The sequence below is a fragment of the Phyllostomus discolor genome, chromosome 3 (genome assembly GCF_004126475.2).
Source record: "Phyllostomus discolor isolate MPI-MPIP mPhyDis1 chromosome 3, mPhyDis1.pri.v3, whole genome shotgun sequence".
Lineage (NCBI taxonomy): Eukaryota > Metazoa > Chordata > Mammalia > Chiroptera > Phyllostomidae > Phyllostomus > Phyllostomus discolor.
The window spans coordinates 13,229,516-13,253,578 of record NC_040905.2 but is presented as its reverse complement, the minus strand read 5'-3'; the positions used below and the strand labels follow the sequence as shown (position 1 = coordinate 13,253,578).

The 24,063-nt window shown below is 47.3% G+C and overlaps 1 protein-coding gene across 3 annotated transcripts in view; it reads left to right on the top strand.

Annotated features, from left to right (window-relative positions):
- Positions 1-22,241, top strand: part of NPR3 (natriuretic peptide receptor 3) — a 68,197-nt gene extending 45,956 nt beyond the window's left edge. For 2 of the 3 annotated variants that reach the window (XM_028519022.2, XM_028519020.2), the window contains exons 4-8: positions 7,801-7,936; positions 12,227-12,321; positions 13,847-13,982; positions 15,764-15,851; positions 16,881-22,241. In XM_028519022.2, the coding sequence (XP_028374823.1) occupies positions 7,801-7,936; positions 12,227-12,321; positions 13,847-13,982; positions 15,764-15,851; positions 16,881-16,992 (567 nt within the window). In that variant the 3' untranslated portion in view covers positions 16,993-22,241. The remainder of the gene's footprint in view (positions 1-7,800; positions 7,937-12,226; positions 12,322-13,846; positions 13,983-15,763; positions 15,852-16,880) is intronic. The other variant, XM_028519021.2, reaches the window with a different exon arrangement.
- Positions 22,242-24,063: the final 1,822 nt, after the last annotated feature.

Here is a 24,063-nt window from a genome sequence, read left to right as displayed (position 1 = left end):
TGGTAGTGGCAAGACAAGAGAGGAAGATGACATGCTAGAGGCAGGCACAGCGAGGTAGCAGGTAGTGACAGCTGACAGTAGAGGCAAATCAAGTGAGTGCCGTCTCTGTATCAGAGGCAGGGCTAGGTCCCAGGGACACTGACATACCCACCACGGGGCTTGCGCACCAAGGAGCTTGTGGGGCGGCAGGGTACGCAGGCATGCAGAAGTGAAACAGACCTGTGGGTGAAAACATACGGGTCAAGGGAAAGAAGCACTGTGGGAGGGGAGGAGGCCCCCAGCTCATGTCCTGTCCACATGGAAGAAGAAAGGTGGTCTGGAAACATGCAAGCCTGGTGCCAGCATCATGCAGATGGCACGAGCCACTCTCCAGTTGTGATGGAGGCTCCGGGATTGCTCGTTGTCATAACCTTACATGGAGCGAGTCACGATAATACCACACTCAGCATAGTTCTGTTCCCAAGGCAAGGAACTGTGTGCTTAGCTTTTCCACCAAAGATGTTTCTATTCAAAGAGTTTTTAAAACCTTTAAAAATCTGGAATATTTGCTTATATGAAAGATCCTCTTTTATTAGCCCCCGATGAGATAGGGTAAATGAAGATTTGCTACATTTATTATTCTTTATCAAGGTTGTTATGGTTATCATCAAGAATCAAGACCATATAGAAGAAGGATCCTTCAAAACCAAGCTCATTATATTTCATATTGAGTGCTGGCTAGAAAGCGTTAAATCAGTGGATCTCTCAGTACCTGGCCTGGGTGCTGATGTGCTCAGAGCAGACTGGTCTCCGAAGTAGGGCCCTCATCCTCCACATCCAGCTTGTTAGGTGCTCCTCTGGCACAGTCGGCCTTCTTAGTCACGTCTCGAGCAGGGGCAACTTCAGCCGAGCCCATGACTTTTCAGAAATCCTGGTTTGCTTGATCTGAATCACACTGTATTAGCTGCTGGCTTAGAGGTTTGCTTCAGAGACGAGTGACAGTTAGCGTGTGCCCTCATGTCCCCTCTCTTCCTCTCTTCTTCAGACCTCTCATTCCCTCTCCAGGTGTGGGTTCTGTCCCTCCCTCACCCTGGGGTACCTTGTCAGTCTTCAGATTGTCTTTTATGGACTCTCACTGGTCCTTCCAGCCCACACACTCAGCTTGTAGGGCTACTCAAGTACTGGCCAGTTAAAGACAGAAAACGGAGCACAAAGCTGTTTTCCCATGTTAGTTGGCTGAACATGTGTGTCAGTAGGATAAATGACATTACTAGGCGAGCCTGGTTTGAATCCCTACTTAAGAACCTGCCCACCCAACATTTTCTGGAGTTTTGACTCCATCCTCTGACCATCTCTTCTTTCTGTTAGGATGCTAGTCGGTCTCTCGCATAGGATGGCTGATGACAGGTCCCATCTGTGAAAGTTTTGTAAGGACTAAATGCAGTGGAACCTAGGTTCTATTGAGTGCAGCTCCTAGAATAGAGGGGCTGCTCAGTAAAAGTTAGCTATTATAATCATTACCTGGAAATAAAGAGAACTGCTTGACTGCATGCAATCTAGCATTTGTGAACCTGTTTAATCGGAATTCTGGCATTTCTAGAACATCTGGCAACACTTTAAGGAGCGCTGCTGCTCTATGGATAACACCTCGGGAAACTCCGACTTGTGAATGGAGCAGAATTAGGCTGCTGGCTGTTCCCAGTGAGTGAATAAGTCAATTTTGAAGTAGGAGTTGGGGTTCTGGATCTCAGCTCAGTCTTTACCACACCCTGAAATCCTTAAGTTAAAAGGGAGGGGTTTCATCTTAAGATGTAAAACAGAAAGGAAAAAAGTCTGAATATTCGCTCTTTTCTTTCTTGTAATCACATCTTCAGGTGACTCAAGCAATTCAGGGGGTGGTCCCTGAAGTTCTCAGGACTAGATTAAAAGGATGTCATAACTTGGATAAATGAGAATGCACATGCGCCTTCTGATGTTGGCCTTCCTGAAATCCTGAGTCCAGAAGTTGCCCTCCTGCGTTCCCCTGTCTCTGTCTCCCCTTGACTGACTCGCCCTACTTCCTGGCCTGGGTCTGGACACCCTGCTCTGCACCCCCCCAGCAGGGGGGTTGCAGAGCGCTTGGTCCTGGCCCGCCTCGGCCTTCCTCCTGCTGGGTTTTGGGTCGTGTGTTCACCCCCCTCAACACTGTGCCTCACAGGAATGCAGACCGCTGGGAGGAAGGCCCGTACGTATCCAGAGCAGTCTGTGGGGCTCAGGTCACCAGGCCCTCCAAGGGTGCACCTCACTGGGCACTGGTGGACATCAGGGCCAAGGGCAGACGTTGCTCATTGGACCGCCTGAGAGCTGGGGTGATTGTGTCATTAAGTATATGCACTTCTCAGCTAAACCTTCAGGAGTGATGATGATGGGTGATGGGAAGGATCCCTATCTAGCGTGTGTGTGACACATTCAAATATATCACATGACTGCATGTAGCAGAATTTCCCGCATGAGCATTGGGAGAGTTTTTAGAAGTCATTCTCATTTGCTTGTGCTCCATACCCACCGATTCTGAGAGTCCAGCTGCAGGGAGTTCTCCCGTAGCTCGTTTCCCTCACAGGCAGGCCCTGCCGTCTTCCGTGCTGAGGTTTGGTCATGTGAATGGATGCAATGCGCGAGCTCTGGGCCCTGTGCTCAGCGCTGCTGGTCTGTTCATCAAAGGGGAGCCCGGTGCTGCAGAAGAGGAGATGAATGCGTGGCCATACTTGAATTAACGATCTTCCCAGGACTGCTTTTGTTTAATCCATTTTGTTTCTGATGATGAGAAAGAAAAAAAGTTGCTTCAATTCACCTGTGGCCACACTGTAAGTTGTAAGATCTGAGTTCATTTGTCAGCCTGGGGCACTGCTACAGGGGCAGAGCCGAGCCCAGGATGCAGACAGCCATGTGGGCAAGTCAGGGCACACCTCCAGCCCAAGCGAGGCACAGCTGCATTGTGGGAGAATCTGCTGGATGGAATGGAGGAGCTTTGGTCAAGCGCAGGGCTGGGCCCTGGCTCCTCCCTGATCTTTTGTAAGACCTCTGTCCTTTGCATTGCCTCAGAGTTCAGCCAGGATGAGGATGAAGACTTTCAGCTTCACACTCTTCAAAGCTGAAAGAAGTCAGCAAGTGAGCAAGGGTGAATTTCATGAAGGCAGGCCCGGTATAGAAGAGCAAATGTTATGGTATCTGTCAGCAAGAGGAAGAACCCCCGTTTTGGTGTTGAGGAGGTTGTGATATCACTTGATTTATGGAGTTCCTGTTGTTACTCTAAGGTGTAAATGTTAAATTTTATGATTCAAAAGAAAATGGAATGAAAACAATATGTATATTTTTATTGTACGGACGTCACGTGCACAGTGCTCATCAAATGCATAATCTTCTTTAACTTTTGACCTGCCCGGGCTGCACGCCCAGGCTGCCCTCCTCTGCTGGCCACCGTCTCCTGTGGCCCAGGAGGGGAGGTCCAAGTTCATTTTCAGGGTCTTCCTACCAATTAGATAAGATGCTTCTGTCATTGTTTCTGCTGGGATGGGGAAAGACAGGTCCTGAATGCATCTCTCAAATTTCGCTTCCCTCCATCTTCTCTTCCACCCCATGGGAGGTTAAGGGTCATGTGCTTTGAAGAGACTCTTGAGATGTGCTGTCTAACATTCCCCACTTTCCTTCCTTGCACTGGTGGGGGGGCTCTGGTGTGTGGGAAGGAAGAGGGAGCCACCTGGTCATGTGCTTGATTGAGTTCACGCGAACACCACAAGCAAGACCCCGGGGCAGCCCAGCCTTGCATTTAACCTTGCTTGCTTTCCCCCCATGGCCTCCGTGTGGGAGCTTCGCAGGCATTCTCAGACACCTAGACGCCCCGGGAGGGAGACGGCTGCCGCGGTGTTCCCGCTCTCTTTACAGGACGGCCCGGCCAGGCGACATTCTTTGCTTTCGTCTTTGGAACACAGCGTTGAGGAATTCCTCTGGAATTTGCCCCCTCAAAGAGGAACGAGAAAGACTCCACCCCTGTCTCACAGATAGGAGCCGTGTCATGAATGGCCACTCTTTGTGCTCAGTTAAACTATGCAAGATTTCTATTGAGCTTTCCCCATGATAGATTAAAAAAAAAAAAACCACACTAATAAATAGACATGATTGACAAGTGCAGTGAGAGGGAAGAGCCAAAGGCAAAAACAGCATTCTTTCATTGGCATACCTGCCGCTGGCCGGCCACAGAGGGAAAATCACGAGTTGAGATGAAATGATGGGAGAGTCAAGGCCAGTGTGCTGCCGGGGTCTGGCCAAGTTTCCAGGACTCGTGGGAGACAGTGCGTGATGTCCGTCTCGTTTGAATGACACACTGCACGGACAGTGGTCGCCTGGGCCTGGTCCCTCATGACGGGCCACTTCACAGCCACCTTGCACACAGCCCACCTGCGTGTCTGCATGGAGCCGGGACACTGTTTGGCTGAGACTGTGAACTCCCAGGGATCATGAATTCATTGTTCCCTTCACTGCGAGGGCAGCATTTAGCAGGCACATGGCTGCGCTAAGGAGTTTAACTGGGATTTATGGCTAATGACAGTGAGGGACAGCTTTCTGGCTAGAAATGATGCGAAGTACTAGAACAGGGCAGTCAGGAGAGGGAACCCTAATTCCTGTCCTCAGGAACAACAGCACAGTCTGTCGGTCAGGACCAGAGGCAGGGGGCTGACTGGATGACCTTGTTCCTGTGAGCCTGGAGGTCCAGTGGAAAGTGTTACAAAGACAATTTAATGCTCTGGATTCTTTCCTCCTTTCTTTCTCTCTCTTTCTTTCTTTCTTTCTTTCTTTCTTTCTTTCTTTCTTTCTTTCTTTCTAAATTTGCACTTCCAATTTTCAGTATCTGTAATGTGCTAACGGGCTTTCCTCCCACTTAAAAACACGTGTGAATGTGAGAATGTTCTCCTCAAGAAGAGAAAGTCTCTAGGGTTTTGCTTCTGGCTTGAGGTCCTATGAGGTAGGTGTTATGAAACCTCCCCCGCAGCAGGCCAGGGTGCCAGCAAACCTCGTGGGGGTCCACAGCTGTCCAGCTAATTTTGGCAGGAGAGGGAGACACTTAGCTACTTTAAAAGGGAAGAAAGTAAATTTTGCCATCCGTGTGCAAATTAAGATAGAATGAATTTTCAGAGCTGGGCATATGTGCAGATCCGATCTATTCTCTTCTACCATAAACCTGGTAGGACAGAAGTAATCCAAGTTCATGCTTCTCAGCCAGATAATCATTCTTCCCATCGTGGGTTGTAGAGGGGGCAGCTCAGAGGGTACATCAAGGAGGAAGGAAGGGAAGAGCCAGGTGAGGGGTGGTGCTGGGGACACATCCCGAGCTTCAGGGGGCCTACAGTAGCATGGTGGCCTTGGGTCAGGATTCTGAGAAGCAGTCAAGAGGAGGAGGAAGAGAGGCGGACAGGTGATGCCCAGCAGCTGGTACTTTGCACTGGAAGCAGGGGCTCTCCTAGGCTCCCCAGGAACAAGGAGCATAAGGGCACAGCCCTGCGTTACAGAGTGCAGGAGGGCCCAGAGCGAGCGCTGCTCTTTGGTCTTCAGTGTAAGGAGAGGGTCAGACCAGAGCTTTTCTAAAGCACCTTCCATCTTCCATACTCCAGGCTCTGCCATTCCGTGGCTTCCCTCTGTAGCAGGGTGGTTTTTACATATTTACCAAAGAGAAGAGAGAGTTTTGAAATTTTGTTTTCTAGTGGGCCTGAGAATTAAGTTACACAGCTCAAGCTCGCTGATTAAAACTCACTAACTCATCAGCATGCATGCTTTTTCAAGCCAGGATGACTTCATGGCATAAGTGAAAATTTCATATACCTTTGGAGAATTGAATTAGCATAGCCGAATCAGCAGAAAATTATCTTTGACTAGTAGATGTTATTTCTACACCCTCGGCTTTGCCCAAGAAAATAACGACTCTGAGAATTAAGCTTGACGGCTAAGAGCAAGAGTGATTGCCTAGGCTTTGCTTTCCCGGGCCCAGGAATTGTTTCAGATGTATTACATGCACTCATTTATTTAATCTCCTAGAGAGCTCTGTGAGGTGAGTAGCCCCCCCCCCCCCAGCATTAAACCAGTGAGGAAGGGGGAGATGGGACAGATTAAGTCACTCCTCAGGGCTAGAGTTAGATTTTGGGCCCAGCATCTACCTCAGAGGTCCCCTGTGAATCAGCACTCTCTTCCATCCTCCACTGGTCCCAGAGGGTCAGGGCGTTTGGCCAGCTTGGGCTGCACCCATACGTGGGTGGAACTAAGGGACACTGTGGAAGTAAGAGAACTACTTGGGGTGTCAAAGCATGAACAAGGAGCCTTTGTTTCCGGTAAGCGAACATGGGTCAGTAAGATGTGCTATGGCCAGTACGTTGATCACTACAAGGTCACCAGGGTGTCACTCTCGCTCCCTAGACAACGACAGCAACACAAACTCACAGTGAGCACTGAGTGTCAGGCACCGTTTCCATCTATGGATTTGTCCGGGCCTGACAGCAACACCGGAAGATAGGTGTTACCACTTCCCTTGTTTTCCAGATGGGAAAACGGAGACCCAGACAGGTCCAGAAATGCAGCTGGGAAGTGGCAAAGCTGGGTAGTGGCCCGGGCCCCTGAACCATTATTCTAACCTGCATCTCAGTAGGAGGCTTTGACAAATCTGAAATATTTCCTTCTGGGACACAAACAGGACTTACCATCCTTTGGGGTGGGGGGTGGGTGAGGCCAAGTAGAGTCGGACATTGAACTGTGTCTTCTGCGAATGGTTTTGTATTTGAACTAGGGGTGGGGCAGGGAACAGCATTCACCAAATCTCAATGTAAGCATCCTTCGGATGTGCAATTCATTCTGTTGTATGGTATGTCATTCTTGGCACCTCCTGAAATAAGAAGGTTCTATTTTTTTCTTGTACTTTTGTACAGAATTTGTCAGCTATGCAGTGTTTCAGGATTGTATTTGCTTATTTCATGGTCAGTGAATGTTACGCTGGGGTTAAATATGGTATTAGAACTTACCAAATGGTGCTTATAGAAAGAAATAAGGCTCAGAGAGATTTAAGTGACTTCCCCAAGTTCCCACGAAGCTGTAAGTTTCTTGAGGGCAAGGGCTGTCTTACTTGGGGCGGGACTCAACTGGGATAAAACAAGGGTCCACACCTGTTTCCAGTCCTGCCCTGGGAGCGTGGCAGGGAGTGGAGCAAGAAGCGCTCAGATGCAGCAAAGCTACTCACAACACACACTAGAAAGGGAAACTGAGGTGTTACTGTTGACAGGATAGAGAGCATGAATGCTGGCGGGCAGAAATGGCAGTGCCCAGTCCGCCCTGTGTCCTTAGCATTCACTCAACAGCATTGAATATGAATCAGTGGATCCTAACGCATATTTTAGTCATATTCCACGGAGAGCCTGGAGGGCTGTTGCGGGTGGAGAAGACCTCAAGGGGGAGGCTGGACTCAGCTGGCCTGAAGAGGAGAGCAGTGCGGGGATGGAGAGGGCGCATGTGCGGCGGGAGCTACGGGCAAAGGCTGCTCTCCCTGTTGACTCACCCTAGTCAACGGGTCCAGTGGTTTTGTACAATGTTATCTTCTTTCCAAATTCCCAAACTGGGGAGGGGTTTTCCTCACCAAGCCAGAGCCAGGAAAATCATATCATGATTCTTGGTAGCGGCTTGTCTGCCCACCTCTGTCGTGCTTGCGGTCCCGGGGTCTAACTTGTTAACCATTTTGATTCACTCATATTCTCCCCCTACATGAGTCATTTGCTGTTTGGTCTCACCCAGCTGGGGCTTCCTTTCCAGGTTAACATGTTCGTCGAAGGGTTCCATGATGCCATTCTGCTCTACGTCCTGGCTCTACACGAAGTGCTCAGAGCTGGTTACAGCAAGAAGGATGGAGGGAAGATTATCCAGCAGACTTGGAACAGAACATTTGAAGGTGAGCATTCGGTCTATTAGGCAATGACACTCTGCGGCCCAGTGAGCTGCGTCTTACTGGTTCTGTTTCTCTTGCAACCAGCTGTGGGACCTTGCTTCTCTCAGCGGTCAAGTCAGGAGAGTAAGTCAAGGTCAACCCCCCCTGCCGACTTGCTGTGAAAATTGAATGACATAAGGCATGTGTGCTTTGAAAGAGTCCCACTGAAATAGGAAGTGTCCTGTCTCCTGGTTTTGGGGTAACAACTCCCTGCTTCTTAAAAATTAAATTCCTCACAAGCTTCATTCACAGCAAGTAGTCAGTTTGTGAAGAGCTCTGTAATCAGTTTTGAAAGGAAAAATCCCAGGGATACATTTCTCTGTTTAAACCTGTGTGGTCTGAGATGATGAGCAGGTCCGGTGAGCCCTCTGCTTTTATTTTATTTTTAAAAGGATGCCTATTCGCCGCGGCTTTCTTAAGAACAGAGAAGTGTCAGAACAACCACCAAAAAATGGCCCATCATCTCATCACTCAAGTAACCTCTGTTGACATGAAAAAACTATACGAAAATGAGAATATCCTTGGCTGGAAAACTTAAATAGTACAAGAATGTACAAAATGAAAAGCGAAAGCTTTCCTCCCTGCCCTAGTACCCTCTCCCAATGTGATCACTTTGAACAATTCCCTATGATTCAGTCTAAAAATATTTTGTGTCGTTTGCCAGCACCTATGCCTTTATCTTATATCTTATCTAACATTTTTACAGAAGGGATCATACCACAAATGCCATGCTTTGTCATAGCCTTTTAACTTGAGTGCCAAGAATTCTCCATATGAGTCGTCATAGATTCAGCACATTTTTTGACGCTAGTTCCATACTTTTCAATCATGTGGCTGTAGGAGAATTTTTTTAACCAGTCTCCTGATGAACACCTCAGTTGTTTACAGTTTTTGCTGTTATGCAAAATACTATCACAAGCATCTAACATATGCTGATGAGTTTTGGGGAGTACACCCAGAAGGGAAGCATCCTAGTGGTGGGATGTCTGGGTCCAAAAGTATGTTGGTGCCTTTTAAAGTACGTTTGATATTGCCAAATGTCTCCCAGAGAGGCCTGCCAGCCTACATTCTTGCTAACAGTGTATAGAGTGCTGGTTTCCTCTGGCCTACCACTCTGGGAGAATTAGCATGAGACTCAGTGTGAGAACGGGGCAGCTGCCAGAGCCCTGCAGACCCCAGCTTCCTATCCATCCGTCCATCCACCCACCCAATATTCCTGAGCACCTACTATGGGCCATGGCTATGGTGACCACTGGTAGATTTCATTTCTCCTAAGTGGTTTTAGTGGATGCCACACCTTACTCAAAACTAGAGTGACATCTGCTTAACTTGAGAGAGATTGTAGGATGGGAACAAATAAGCCTCCAGCATTTGCTCGACCTCTGACTGCTTCAGGTGGGGAGCTGGAACCAAGGGGGATGGTTCAGGGGGCATGTGAGGGCAGAGTCAAGTTTCCCAGAAGTTGTGCCCAGCACACCAAGAAACTGGTGTGTGTGTGTAGACAGTCTGGGTGGGCCACATCGTGTTCTTAGCTGTTCCTCACTGCACGGGGTGGTCGTTTGTTCTTGGTCGTTTGAGGGAGCTTGTTAAGGGAAGGGCAGGGCTGCCCACAATGGCCGGACAGTTCAGTTTTGTGCAGGGGGCATGGACTACCTTCACCCACAGGCCGTCCTGGTCTTCCATCCTCGGGCCAGGTCTGCACAGGCAACGTGAAGTGAGTTCTAAAACAACCAAGCTATAGTTCAGCTTAACCTTAGACTCTCCTTTGTCCAAATGTAAAGATAATCGAAGCCAAGGTAAGTTTCCATCTTATAAAAAAAACTCTAAGAAAACTTTCACTTTTCTAAAATTAAAACAATTTTAATTTTAATGGTCACCATAAGTGACCATTAAGTTCTCAAGGGAAAAATACTCTGGATGTTGTCTGACAAATTTAGATTTTATTACCGAGAAACCTACGACCAGCTCTCAACCATGGCCTGGGAAGAAGCTAAATTTCCTGTGTGTGTGAGAGGTCAGAGCGACAAGGTAAATAGAACTGTGGCTCGAACCTTGAGCTCCAGGACAGGCCCACAGAAATGAGGGGGGAAAGTCTCATTGCTGATGTACAGGGAAATTCTGCTGTCAGCCTGACAATCACACCTTAGGGACAGCGCTCTCAGGTGAAGTCTCACTTGCTAAGTGGCCGCCCTGAGGGATCTCACCTCATTTCTTGATGGAATTGTAATAGCTTAAAGCATAATGAGGTCTTGGGTTACTAGGGCCACCTTGTCTTATAAAATACTCCGCAAAAACACTTCTAGAACACACTGTCATAAACCCTTCTGGACAGAAGTTTAAAAGGTTTTGGGTAGGTGATATATTTGGAGATAAGATGCATTTTTTAAAAAATGACATTACTTAAAAGTTGTATAGGCCATCAAGGATAAACAAGGTTGAGATAGGTGTATTCTCTGTAACCAGTCTATACTCAGAAGACAACACATTCAGATGAATGGTAGCTCCATTCTGTGTCTGGCAACGTAGAGCAAAGTCTGGAAAAATCGGCGGGCCTTCCAACCACAGCCCACGGACAGTAAACCCACATACGCGCCCTCTCCAAACCACGCTCAAGGATGGAACTTTCCCCTGGGATCCCTTTTCCCAGACACTCGTTTTACTTCCGGAGAGAACCAGATCAATGGAAAAATCAATGAACAATTACACTGAACTCGACCACAGTCGGAAATCAAAGAAAACACATAGCCTTCGTTCCTTAGAATGTAGCTGATATATGCACTCTGTTATTTAGTTAATGAAAATTGTGGTATAGACATTTAATACCAGCTAATGATACTTATTTGCGTTTATGGATTGGCTGCTGCAAGCCACCGTTGCTAGCCAACGCGAGTACAAGCCGTCCACGAGGGCACTCGGGGCTCCCCACGCTCCGGCCACTCTGTTCCAGCCGTACATTTCACTGCATCCTTCCACGCACGTGGGCCACCTCCCAGAAACCTGCTGGCTTCTCTACTTCCTCCCAGCTTCTGTGCCTTTGTAAATGCTAACAAGGCTGGCCTTTCTGCCTCAGATGTTCCCCCTCTCTGATGGCTGCTTGTCCAAATCACACACTCCAGCAGCGTTCCTGCAAAAGACCGCTTCTTCACTGAGTCCTCCTCCTCTGAGTGGTGTGAGCGTGGCCAGATGTCCTCTCCTAGACTTCAGGCAGAGCAAAAGCAGTGATAGCAACAGGAGAAAGCAACTAACTTCTCTCACACCTGTGTTCAAAGGGCCTGTTTCGTGTCCTCAGCAGCCTCTTGGCAGGGAGGTACTATTGCGACTCTTTTATGGTCCTGGAGACTGAGGCTCAGAGGGTGAAGTCCTTTTCCAAGGGCACGGAGCTTGTAACTGAAAGCTGGGATCCCAGTGCAAACCTTCGGATCCCACTGCCTACAGGCTAAGTCCCTACTCTGGGCTGCCCCGCTCTTGAGTGGAAGATAGGGCCAGTTTGTCTCTGCCTCGAAGTCAGCACTTAGTAATCACCTAGAAAACATTTGGATGAACACCGGATGATTTATTGTATCTGCATGAGATCATGCATATTAACTAAACTCAGGGTGGTAATCATTTCACAGTCTCTGTAAGTCAAAATTTTATGCTGTATACCTGAGACTCAAACAATGATGTATGTCAATTATATCTTGATAAAACAGGAAAAGCCTCTCCCCGTACAAAAACAAAACAATGAATGAACACACTCCCTGAGATCCCTGAGGCGGGCCCTCCGCTCTCCTGGGCGTGGAAGGAGCCCGGAGCAGAGCTCGTGCACAGGGTCCGGGGCCCGAATCGGTTTTCCTTTGCGATGTTTGTCTGGTGATAACGGGAACCCTCGACGGGTGTCGGAGTGAGCCACGCCTCCACTTCTCCCTCCTGGCCCTCTGTTTTCCTTTTAAATGAACAGAAAACTCAGATATACGCCTGCTGCTTTCAGGGTTAGCCTTACTCTTCTTTTGTAAAAAACATATTTCTCAAAGAAGGTCATTTATTTCTTTTTCTCTTCATTATTAAATGGAGAAATGTTAAGAATTTAGGAATGCAGACACAGATGAAATTACAATGTCTTCGCAAATGCCAACAAAAACGCCCGGCGTCTGATGCGAGTCCCTGTGGCATGAGTCTGGTCAAAAAATCCCGTCCATTCAGTTTCTTGTTTTTGTTGGCAGCGGGTGGTATTGTAAGTCACTAACTGGGTGCCCTTCTCATCTTGTCCTCCAGGGATTGCTGGGCAGGTGTCCATAGACACCAACGGAGACCGGTATGGGGACTTCTCCGTGGTCGCCATGACCGACGCCGAGGCGGGCACCCAGGAGGTGAGGAGCTCGGTGTCCGCCCCAGCTGCTCCTTCTGCTCGTTCAGATCCCCAGGAATGTGTGTGTCCCGGTGTCCGAGTAGCTGTCCCCAAGGCGACCTCCAAGTGGGGAGGGCTCACTTCCCGCTGAGGGAGGGCATCAGGGCTGACTTCAGGAAATGGGTCCATGTGTATCCCCAGAGGGGAAGTCCTATCTTTCAAGTGGCCACAAATCCCACCTCACCCCTTAGATGTAGGGAGGATCATCGGATGAGACAGGTCAAGTGAAACTATTTATTTCCTCCTTTATAATTTGAAAAAAAATTTTTTTTTTTGGAGGGAAGTTACACACTGGGCATGTGCTGATATTTCAAAAGATGGTGGAGTTCCAGGGTAGCATCTTGAAGAGAAAGGAATGTTCTGGGTGCAAAGATGGGCCCCTGACACTTACTAGGGTGTGAGCTCTCTGCCCCAGTGTCCTTGTCTATTAGTTGGAAATCGTATCTTCCTTGATCTCCCAGGATTATTGACAGCACAAGGTGAAATGAAACCTAGGAATCTACTATGTTAACTTTAAATGAAAAATACACAAATAAAGATGATCCATGTAGGCAGTGTCCAGGTCAAACAATGTTAGTAGCACTAGTCTGGATCTCATGTATGTTGTAGTTCCCCCTTTGTAAAGGATGGACGGTAGTGGTCATTGTTGGGGTCCAGGAGTGCATGTGCGTAAAGTACTTGGTAAGTTCTCAGCGCACGCCAGTGGTGGTTGTATTTGGGAGATTATCTAGAATTCTTTTTACCAGGACATGGAAGAGCCTGTGAGTGCTTGTTGTGCCAGGTCCCAGGAGAGCGACAGAGACACCACTGGGCCCCTCTGGGGCACCGTACTGGTGCCCAGACAAAAGAGAACCGGTCCCTGGGAACCTGGTGGGAGGAAACATCACTTAAACTACAAACTGAAAGAGAACCTTGAACTGTACATTAAAAAAATACTGCTCTTTCAGGAACAGGAGGAGGCAGCTGAAAAAGAGTTCAGCCTGGAAATGGGGTGCAAATAGGGGTGCTACATTGATCAGTGAGGAGAATGTCACCTCCAAAGTCAGGATGAGGAGTAGCCTTCCCACTAGAGGAGGGGGAAAAGGAAGTTCCTAAAAGGGACTCTTCTGTAATGCTTCAGTTACACGTGGAGCTGACTCAGTGCCGTGAGGCCGTGGGCCTGTGAGTGCCTCTCTGAGCCCCGGCTCTCCCAGTGGCTGACTGGCCATGGGAGCTGCTCTGTGGCCTCTTGGGTCAGCAAGGGGAAAGCCCTGAAGTCCGAGGTTCTTGTTTTCTGTGTAAGTCACTACTTTCCTTGCCTTGAGGAAACCACAGTTGTCCCTGGGTTATGCTCACCTTGAGAGCACACGGGCAACCTGACTTACGAAATCCTTGGAAACACACTGCTGGGGTCAGCGTGCGCCGTGGGGGAGCACACCCTGTGCCTCCTTTGGAAAGAGATAACTTTGACCTCTCAGTTTGTATACCTGTGTTTTGCCTTTGTACAGGTTATCGGAGATTACTTTGGGAAAGAAGGTCGTTTTGAAATGCGGCCCAACGTCAAATATCCTTGGGGACCTTTGAAACTGAGAATAGACGAAACCAGGATCGTGGAGCATGCCAACAGCTCTCCCTGCAAATCGTGTAAGTTCAGAGCCTTAATTCACCCCGGGGTCTTCTGTCGTCGAGAGTGTCAGGGTGATGCCAGTTTGAGAGACGTGTAATCCAGGAGCTCCTGTTCTGGAAGCTTAGATTTCCTTTTCTTTTCTTTCTTTTTTTTTTTTTTTTTAAGATTTTATTTATTTATTTTTAGAGAGAGAAGGGAGGGAGAAAGAGAGAGAGAGAGAGAGAGAAACATCAATGTGCAGTTGCTGGAGGCCGTGGCCTGCAACCCAGGCATGTACCCTGACTGGGAATCAAACCTGCAACACTTTGGTTCACAGCCCGCGCTCAATCCACTGAGCTACGCCAGCCAGGGACGGATTTCCTTTTCTGATGTGGGAAACCCATGGGAACAATTCACTAACTGGCATCCCACCTTTTTCAGAAGCTTCTAGGTCTTTCTTCTTCCCTTCCATCCTTTTCCAAGCTGGTAAAAGGCTTCTCCTCATTTCTGCATCTCTTGTGATAAGTAAACTGAAAGTTGAAATGAGACTGGCTACTGGAGGTGAACAGGGGAATAGCACTGAGGATCTGAGTTTGCCCCTTTGGGGAGAATCGGAATATCAGACACTGGACGTCACTCGCTCACTCGTCTCCTGGAGCAGTCTCACTGTGATATTCAGAGCTGGTAGTTGTCCTCCGACCCCTCAGAACCAAACAGATGATGCCCCTTAAACACCTACCGGTTTACACATCGGCAAATAAGCGTTCATTTAATCTGTTGGTTATGAGCAGCCTTGCCACTGATGTAGAAACAAGTGGACATTCTCGCAAGGGGGTTACAAATAGGAAAATTTTTGGATATCATTGCTTTAGAAAGACCCTTTTATAGGTCAGCGAGGGAGGATAAAGCTAATATTGCTCTTTTAGGCCAGGTGGCCACTTATGTTAATATAGGTGTGCATGTTGTGTTTTGGGGAACAGCCTTCAAACTGTGGGAGGGGGTAAGGCAGAGTGTGTTGAGGACAGAGTCTCTGGAGTTATTGGGCCTGGATTTGAAGCCCCAGCCTCGTCACCTACTGGTTTTGTGACCCCAGGAGTGTCCCTGTACTATTTCAAGCCTCTGTTTTCTCATATATAAAAGGAAGAAAATGTACCCAACTCTTAGGACTGTTTTGAAAATTAAATGAGATGATACATTGAAGGCTGTACCCCAAACTCTTTACAGACAAGCTAGCTATTTGTCATTTTTATATAGTAACTGGGACGCCACTGAACTTGGTTGTTGCGACGGTTGCTCACATTTTCACAAAGCTATGTAGGACACTTTGACACGGAACTCCGGCTCTGGTGAGAGAACTTCTAAAAACAGAACATGAACCCAGTGCTGTTGTCACCAAACCTTCCAGCACGCTGAAGCGTCCCTCTGCATCTGCGGAAGTGAGAAGTGCTGGGTCAGTTCCGAGGTCCGTCCCCTTGTCCTCTGTGACTGTAAACTTGAACGAGTGTGGACAGGCCTGAAACTTCAGTTTCCAGTTTCCCTCAGATCCTTCTCGGACCGGCTCTGTCCCCACTGCTCTCCCTGTCTTGTCGCAGTGTTTTTTCCATCCAGTATTTTCTCACATGCTTCTTAAGCTTTGCATTTGGGAAAAAGGCAGGACTCCCTAGAAATCTTTCCGGAAAAGAAAGGCAAGCTTGCCTCAGGTGGCAAATTGAGAAACACCTTCCAGTGACTGAAATGTTTCAATGAATGAAAAGTTAGGAAGGGGCATTTCCAACTGTGTCTCAAAATGGGCTCTGATGATCTATGTTTCTTCTTCAAGCAGGTGGCCTAGAAGAATCAGCGGTGACAGGAATCGTTGTGGGGGCCTTACTAGGAGCTGGTTTGCTCATGGCTTTCTACTTTTTCAGGTTAGGACCTCATTATGGGGTTTAAAAATTCAACTCTATTACTGCCATTGTCACTTGCCTTTGCATGATCCTCCTGTGACTTGCCCATATCTTGCTCCTAACCCCCAAAGCATCGTGGTTAGAAGGACAAACCCATCTTTTGGCGTGACACCTGGTTTGGTGGTCAGTGGGCTAACGTGCTAGGGAGAGGTGCAAGGGTTTATGTTTCACCCCTCCCTGGGAGCCGCAGAGATGCTGCTGTCCTTTCATGAAAAATATTCTGACCTGAATTCCTACCACCCACTAACTGTGTCAGGGGAGAGGGAATCCGGACAAAGGGGAAGAAGATTACTCCTTCTCAGGCTTTTTCCAGGTCAGAAACGGGAGCCTGGTTTACCTTCTGAAGAGGAGGCGGCGGCTTGGAGCAGTCCATGCGCTCAGGCTGGTCTGCGCTCAGTGTTTGGAGAACCCACACACTTAGTTACCGCCGTGGTTAAGCCCCAAGGCTTGTAAAATTGTAATATTTCTGTGTGTCCAAGATACCGACAATTTCGCACCACGAGGGCGGTCCATTCCTTTGTAATCTTTGGTGGTTGAGTTTGTGGCTTCGTCTTAAGTCATTAGACCACGATTTCTTCATTTCTGCATGGAAATGCACTTCTGGGTGTATGTGACTCTTTGTGGGAACAATTGTATTCCTGTTCCTTTGGTCACAGTACATGTAATCTGATCTCTATCTAGGGCATATCCTGGGAGCTGGGGGAGCTCCTGTGGCAGAAGAGACAAGACCGAACCCACCAGGCGCCCGGGGAAGAAGGGGAAGGCTTGTTCTAGGGCATTTCAGAAAGCAGGCCAATTTTCCTCCCTGAATGAAGGCATTCCGCCTTGGGGCATGCTACTTTAATCTCTGACCAGGGTTTCATATTCTGTCACTTCTCATTTATCAACCCGAACCCAGATGTCCCTTGAGGGCATTCTTTGTAAGAGAAACCATAGTATTCTGTAGCCCAGCGAGGTTTTTATTACTACATTTACTTTCCCTTTACCCAGGAAGAAATACAGAATCACCATTGAGAGGCGAAACCAGCGCGAAGAGAGTCACATTGGAAAACATCGGGAGTTGCGGGAGGATTCCATCAGATCCCATTTTTCGGTGGCTTAAAAGGAAGCCTTTTCTTTCGGCCTGAGATTCTTTGAGGAGATTGATGGGATGAAAGACATCCACGGGACAGAAGGGGCTCTTGAAGAAGTCATTCTTTTAAGCATTTAGTCATTTCATTGTAAAATTTCTTTAGAAGCTCAGGAACTGTTATTAATCATCATATGCCTCCCGGCCTTTCATCTCACGATGAACAAATATAAGACTATCATGTCACTCTGTTAAACATTCATACTGTTTTAAGGGCATATGATTTGATTTATGTGTTGAGAATCTGATGTCTCCATATCTTGATAGCTTTTGGGGGCATGTCACACAAGGCTATAAAATGTGGTTCCCTAAATGAAATGTTTTATAGCTAGAATAAAATCATTTTTACAAGTAGAATATTCTTAGAAAGGATTTAACACCCAAGAAGAGGAAAAGGCAATGAAAAATCTCAAGGCTGGAAATGCAGCCTTCGTTTCCCTAGAGCTGGCCGGCCAACCTGAGTAGAGAATGGCTCTGCACGCTGTATACGCTCAGGCCCTGACTTCGTATCCTGAAAACAGATTTCCTCCCTGCCTCCTTCAGTGTCCCGTAACACTTGCTCGGGGCAGTGGCAACTACCCCTGAGATAAGGTGACTTACACAAAAAAAACAAATCTAAAATGGTTCATTTTTTTTAATGTAAAAAGGCCCTATTTCGCACTAACATTTCAGTTTTAAGTATTTTAATCTTATATTTTGCTATTAGAAAATGTGTCTATGTTTTCATTTTGGAGATTGAATTTCACTTATATCTGAAAAGCGTGGGTAAAGTGCACAGCTAACCAACAATGATGAAAGAGGCTTCCCTTTTTCTCCCCGTTGCCCTGTTCCCCTTGGTCATACCCAAATGCGAGTCGCTGTTTCAGTTACAGAGACCTAGACATGTACTCAGATCACACACTCTACAGGAGTACGTGAACCTGAGTACGTGTGTTACATGCAAGCTGTTTTAGGGATAGGCCTCTTCCAATTCTGGCCAAATGATGAGTTTCAGGATCAAGGGTGAAATTTACTAGAATTAAGTAGGATTTTATAAGGGGAGGCAGCCTTTTTTTCCCTCAAGAGAAACTTGATAGAGAGTTAGAACTTGACAGTTGGCAGAGATGAAAAATTGAAAAAATTCACACAGAACATTTTACCCAAATTCACAGTGATGATGCAGGTTAAGAGAGGAAATCCAAATAGCTTCTCTATTCCCTTTCAGTTAACTCCATCAAGTTCTGTAATCGCCTACTAATAACCTGTGTCACAGTCATTGTGGGTGTGGATATAAGGAACTTGGACAAAGTTGAGTAAGTATTTACTGAATGTCTACTTTGCACCCAGTACTCTGCACATCGCTTGGAATTCAGGTTGCCACTTTGATTTATGACTTGTGGAGAAAACAGAGGGTGAGGGAAGAGGGAGACGTCGCAGGGTTAGCATACCACCTTGTAATTCTGTCACTCGGCCCTTGATAACATTCTGAGCACCTGGAAGATAGTTTTAAACATCATCTTGATGTCCGCAGAAGACCCTGTGTAAATAGGGGAGCTTGAGCAGCTCCTCCGTCGTGGTGGTCGTAGTCCGCACAGGTAGCAACGGAGGCAGATGAGTCAAAGCTGTGTATCTTGGAAGCTGGCCCCAGATTGCTTCCTGGAAGAGTCGGCTTCTGTCACCCCTCCTTCAGCCAGTCAAAGTGAATGGATTATTTCGGGGTGAAGTATGTCCCTTTTATAGTTTAGGAATGTTCTGCAGGCAGCTGGAGGATGTAATCAAACAATTAGTGATGATCAACTGAAACAGCTAGGTGGTAGTTGTCCATGTTAGAGGCACAGGAAGAAGTACTGAATTCAGAAAGGATGGAAAAAAAGAAGGCGAGAAAGGCAAGCTGCAGCGATTCTAACGCAGAAAGAGCACGCGTGGGAAGCAACCTTCAGGAAAGCAGAGCATTTAACCGTTCAGGATCCTCAAACCGAAAACAGAATGGAAGGTTTGCATCCAGTTTATTTTTTATGAATTGAGAACTTACTTCTCTGTAGTGTTTATTTTTTAGTGATGTTTTTCATATATTTTAGAAATATTCATTTTCTTTTATCTCATCTTTGTAAAAAAAACATTTAAATTTTGAGCCTATGTGCTTATTTCAGGGGGAAAAACACTACCTGGTTGCAGTCCTTGCGTTTAAACATTTCTAACCTTTCTCCCATCTATATAAGGAAGGGCCCATGAACTCGAACATTTTTACAGCAAATATCTTTTATTTCTACTTTAGGTAGAGGAATACTTCTAGACCTATACTGTTATCTCCAGATAAAATTGTAAAAATAAGTGAGAACGGAGTCTTACAAATGGCATGTAAATCATGAGCTTTCTCATGTATGGATGCCATGCTCTTTCGATCTCCAAGCAATTCTACGCTTCTTAAGGTTGATTGTTTATGTCTGCTGTCTGTTATTTCTTCCTTGAAATCATCACATGAGTACCACCAAACCTCTCTTACATTTTGAAAACTCCATTCAGTTGGAAATCTTTGCTCAAAGTGTAGGTGTTTGGCCCAAGGTTACCCTGGGTTCAGACCTGTGGAGATCAACATTTTGGAGTTAAGTTCCTAACTGCTAAGCAACATCTTTGACAACTAGTCATTTATACTCCGCCAGTAGCCATATATCATACAGAAAAATAAATAGGCCTTTAGTTCTTAAGTCATTCTATAAATTTTCACCCTGAAGCCCAGGGTGTTCAGGTTTAGAAAGAGATACTTCATCGGTATTTTCTCATCTGGCCAAACACCGGCTGACGTGGAGACAGGTCAAAGTACGTACTTTTTGTACATACCCACGGTGTTGGAAATAAGTGTAGGTTTTATGATCATCGCTGTCACCTTCTCAGATTTTTTTTCCCCTGGACTCAGAAAACACTTTCTGTTTAGAGTGCATATCTTCCCCCAGACTGACCGCAGGTTCCACGAGGAAGCCCCTGTAAACACCATGTTTCTTGGAAGAACCATTAGCTTGTCCTCTCCTGAACCACAGACATGGTTCCACAGGCTTTAAAATGGTTCTTTACATTTCAGAAGCGATATTGAGTGGAGGGAGGAGAGGAATAGATGGGAACGAATTCCTGAAATTCAAAGACTTTATGTCCAGACACTGCTCCCTATTCACAGGCTTCTAGGGTCATAAACTTCTTCCAGGCACCTGTGCGGTCCTTGCCCCGAACTCACCGCTTTCCTCCTGGTTGCCGTGGGTTGGGGAGAGTAATACAGGCCGCGGGCAGTGAAATGAAGGCCATGGTGAAGACCTCATACAGACGGGGACAGGAATTCGGGGAGTAGGTTCCAGGGGCATCCCCTTCTTGTGAGTGAGTGTACAGTGGCTATCTGTGGAAGGGTCCCTAGAGGACAAACAGAATGGCATGCACCGGTGTTTTGGGAGAGCTTATAAATGAAAGGCACGCCTACCCATGTTTCTCGGGACACAAAGAACTTAGATGCTGAGTTCATGCAGTCAGAAAGTCGAATGACAATCAAAATTAAGTCCTTGGATCTACGTTTCATGGGTTTGTTCAGTGATGCCCTGTGGTTGAATGCTTCACGAGGAAGCTGGTAGTGAACTGAACTTCTTTTTCCGTGGAAAGACACTGAAATTGTCTTAAAAACATGGCATATGTTTTAGGGGCAGCGTGGCAGCGGAGAACGAGATGGCGCTGTGCAGGGGATCTGTTTCTTTTCCAGCCGGTCTGTAGGAGTTCGGGATAACCAATCATTTAGTCCCTCTTCAACAGCCAGGCTCCACAAGAAGGTTAGGCCACACCCAGCGAGAAGAATCAGGAGCTCGAATGTCCAAATGCAACAGAAGAGGGTACAAGGGCAAGCTGCCACCACGGCCTCCCCTCCCCTTCCTCCCACCGCTACTCACCTTCCACTGTGGCTCCAAAAATGCGTCAGCATCTTGCCCACGCAGGCGGAAACTGGCAGTGGGACTGCCGCGCTTCCACAGAGGGAAAGAAGACAGCACGGTGATGGCTGTGGGAATGGAGCTGGCTTGTGGTCAGAACCCTTACGTTTGCTTGACCACACACGCCCTTGGGGCGGTTCAAGCCCGTGATGTGCATGGACTCCAAGAAACCTGGCTTTGATTTTCGGCGTGTTGATCTCCCAGGCATCTCTTGCAGGCACACCCCACAGCTAGACTCCAGGGTCAGAGTGACTTTCCAAAGTTGCTGAATTGGAGTTTGTTCAGATTTCTCATTAACCACTAATGTTAATTCATACCGAAGGCAAAGCAATTCTAACGGAGCTGATGCTGTTTATGTTCATGTTTTAAGCTGCTTCAAACACAGGGGAAGGGTTTCCAGGGGAGCTGAGTCTCAGAAGTAAAAATCCATGTGTTACACTAGCTCTTTGATGTGTCAGGTGTAGGATGATTCCTGCAGCAGAGATTTGAACAAGCAGAATTAAGACTTGGCAAAAAAAATAAAAGCTGCATTGCTCTGATTCACATGTTTAAAGACCTAAATTTCTGTGCAACAAGGAATAAGGGGCCCATTCACCAAGGGTAAGTCACAGCATAGGCTACCAAATTGTTTTTTTTATTTGCCAGGAGAGCAAAGCTGTCATAGCACATAGTAATAGGGCAGAGAAGGTTGAGAAAGGAAATTTTGGATTTTGAAGCAGGATGTCCCATATGTTATTCAATACCAAATCTGAGCATGTTCACTGTGGTGTGTCTTACTTACAAAGGAGCAATGGGGTGCCCTCGACAGCCTGGAGAGGCTGTGAGTTTGCAGACCTCTCTGCTGGGTCCTGGGAGTCTGAGCTTCGTTCCCTGTGCACGGTGGCTAGGTGGAACCGAGGGGGTTCGGTGTAGACACGGTGGAGGAGTCTTCGGGGCCGCACTAGTCATTGTTAATTTAAGTACAAACCTACCGTGAGTCTGGTAGAAACGAAGCAAGAGCTGCACAAGCTACATACAATTTATTATTCTAATGTAAGTAGAACTATCTGCATATAATGTGATTTAATTTATTGTGTTGTGTAGAAAATGAGAATTAATGACTGTGGATATAACCCTTGTTTTGTATAATATATTTTATTTCTGATGCAAACTGGTCATTTAAAGCATCTACTTCATTTGGTGTTTGGAGATAAATGTGTATGTGTTCTTGTACATGTTTCTATTCAGCAAGAATACCACATGCTCACAGTATACCGATGTGTTCTCATTAAAAGATACATCCCACAGAAAGCTTTTCTGTTTGTAATTCAGCCAATGTACACGGTCCATTCCATATTCTCTAAGGACTCCTCTAGGAGGAGTTTAAGGAAAAGATCAACTAGTGGGTGTAATGAACTCTGTCATTCTGATGGGACCTGTGGAAAGAACTCAAGAATTTCTGCCCAGCAAAGGAAAATGTGCAGAAATAAGAAAGTAATTTCATTAAAATGAAGGGTCAACCTTGCATTGGCAGGGAAGGGGAGAAAATCTTTATGGATAATAGTATGTCAACTCTCCCCAGCTTGAGAACACTGTATCCTTCCGCAGTTGGCCTCATGGACTCGCGGACCCTTGCCCACTCTGAAGAGGTCCTGGTTCATTTTGTCACTCTAAAGAGCAGCATGCTCAGCAGACTACCAGCTTCAAGCAGCCACAGCTGCCTCTGGGTTGTAAAAAGTTGCCTCACCATCTGGGAAGTTACTCGTGTTTTATTTTAAGCCCCAGGAACACACGGCAGGTCTCATGGTGGGAGCAGGGCTCCCTCGTCTTGCTGCTGCCGTGCCTGCCAGCGAGGTCTCCTGAGACTGCAGTAGCCACTCGCTCTGGGCTCCGTGGTCTGAGAAGGTTCTGCTGCAGAAGGCTGATGGGGGTGGGCGCTGGGAGCGGGAGTGGGGGACAGGCTGTTGGGGGGCACTGCAGGAATGAAGGCTGGGCCAGGAAACCTCCAGGAAACACAGGATGCACCCCCAGGTGAAACACAGGCCACCTGGGCTGCTAGCATGAAATGCCGCACTCGTTTAACGCTCACGGTTCTGGAGGGCTGGCTCCTGGTGAGGGCTTTCTCCCTGGCTCGTGGACGCTGCCTTCTTGCTGTATCCTCACTCGGCCTTTCCTCTGTGTGTGTGGGAGGAGGGACGATCTCTTGTGTCTCTTCTTATAAGGACACTAATCCTATCAGATCAGGGCACGACTTTTGTGACCTTATTTAACCTTAAGTACTTCCTTAGAAGTCCCATGTCCAGCTACAGCCACATTGGAGGTTTAGGCTTCAGCAGAGGGATTGTAGGGGAATACACACATTCAGTTTATAATACAGAGTATTCCCACTACTTTTCCATATCTCCTTGGGGACCAGGGCATCCCCAAATCTTTCCACCTCAAGCATACCCGACACCCCAGGATGGGCCAAAGATGCCTCATGACTGTGGCCAGCGGGGGCGTGTGTCCCTTGGAGAAGCCCTAGGGAGCTCCAGACACCATTGATTTAGGGCCCCACCCTAACCCTAATTCATGGGCTTCTGGGGTTGACTTAAATAGCAACTATTATTGGATTGGGAGAGGTACCAGTGTCTGTGTGTCTTAAAAAAAAATAGCAATTTAATGAACCATCTATTAGCACCAAACTAGACCCAAGAAAAATAGTTCCTCTTGTAGGCTTTGTGCATCCCTGACCATCCTTGGCTGCTGGAGTGCTATTGCTCCCATTTCATAGAGGAGGACTCACTGGAGCCAGGCTCCTCGGGTTTACAGCCTGGCTCTGACCCTTGCGGCTGTGCGGACTGGGTGAGAATGGGGATAGTCACCGTCCCGCCCTCCCTGGGCTGCTCTGAGGACTTCAAACTTAGCACACAGGGAAGCATTCAATAGCATAATTGTTACGCTCTCCTGTTTCCTTGGAAGAGGAGACACACCCCCCAGGTGGCCATTTTGGAGGCCTTTCAAGGCAAGTTGACTTCTGAACAAGTAGTCTTGCCCTTTTGGAGGAAGAGCGGCAATGAGGGAGAAGAGGTCTCTTTTCTGTACACCATCCCCAATGACAAGGGCCAGGAGGGGGTCATGGATGGCC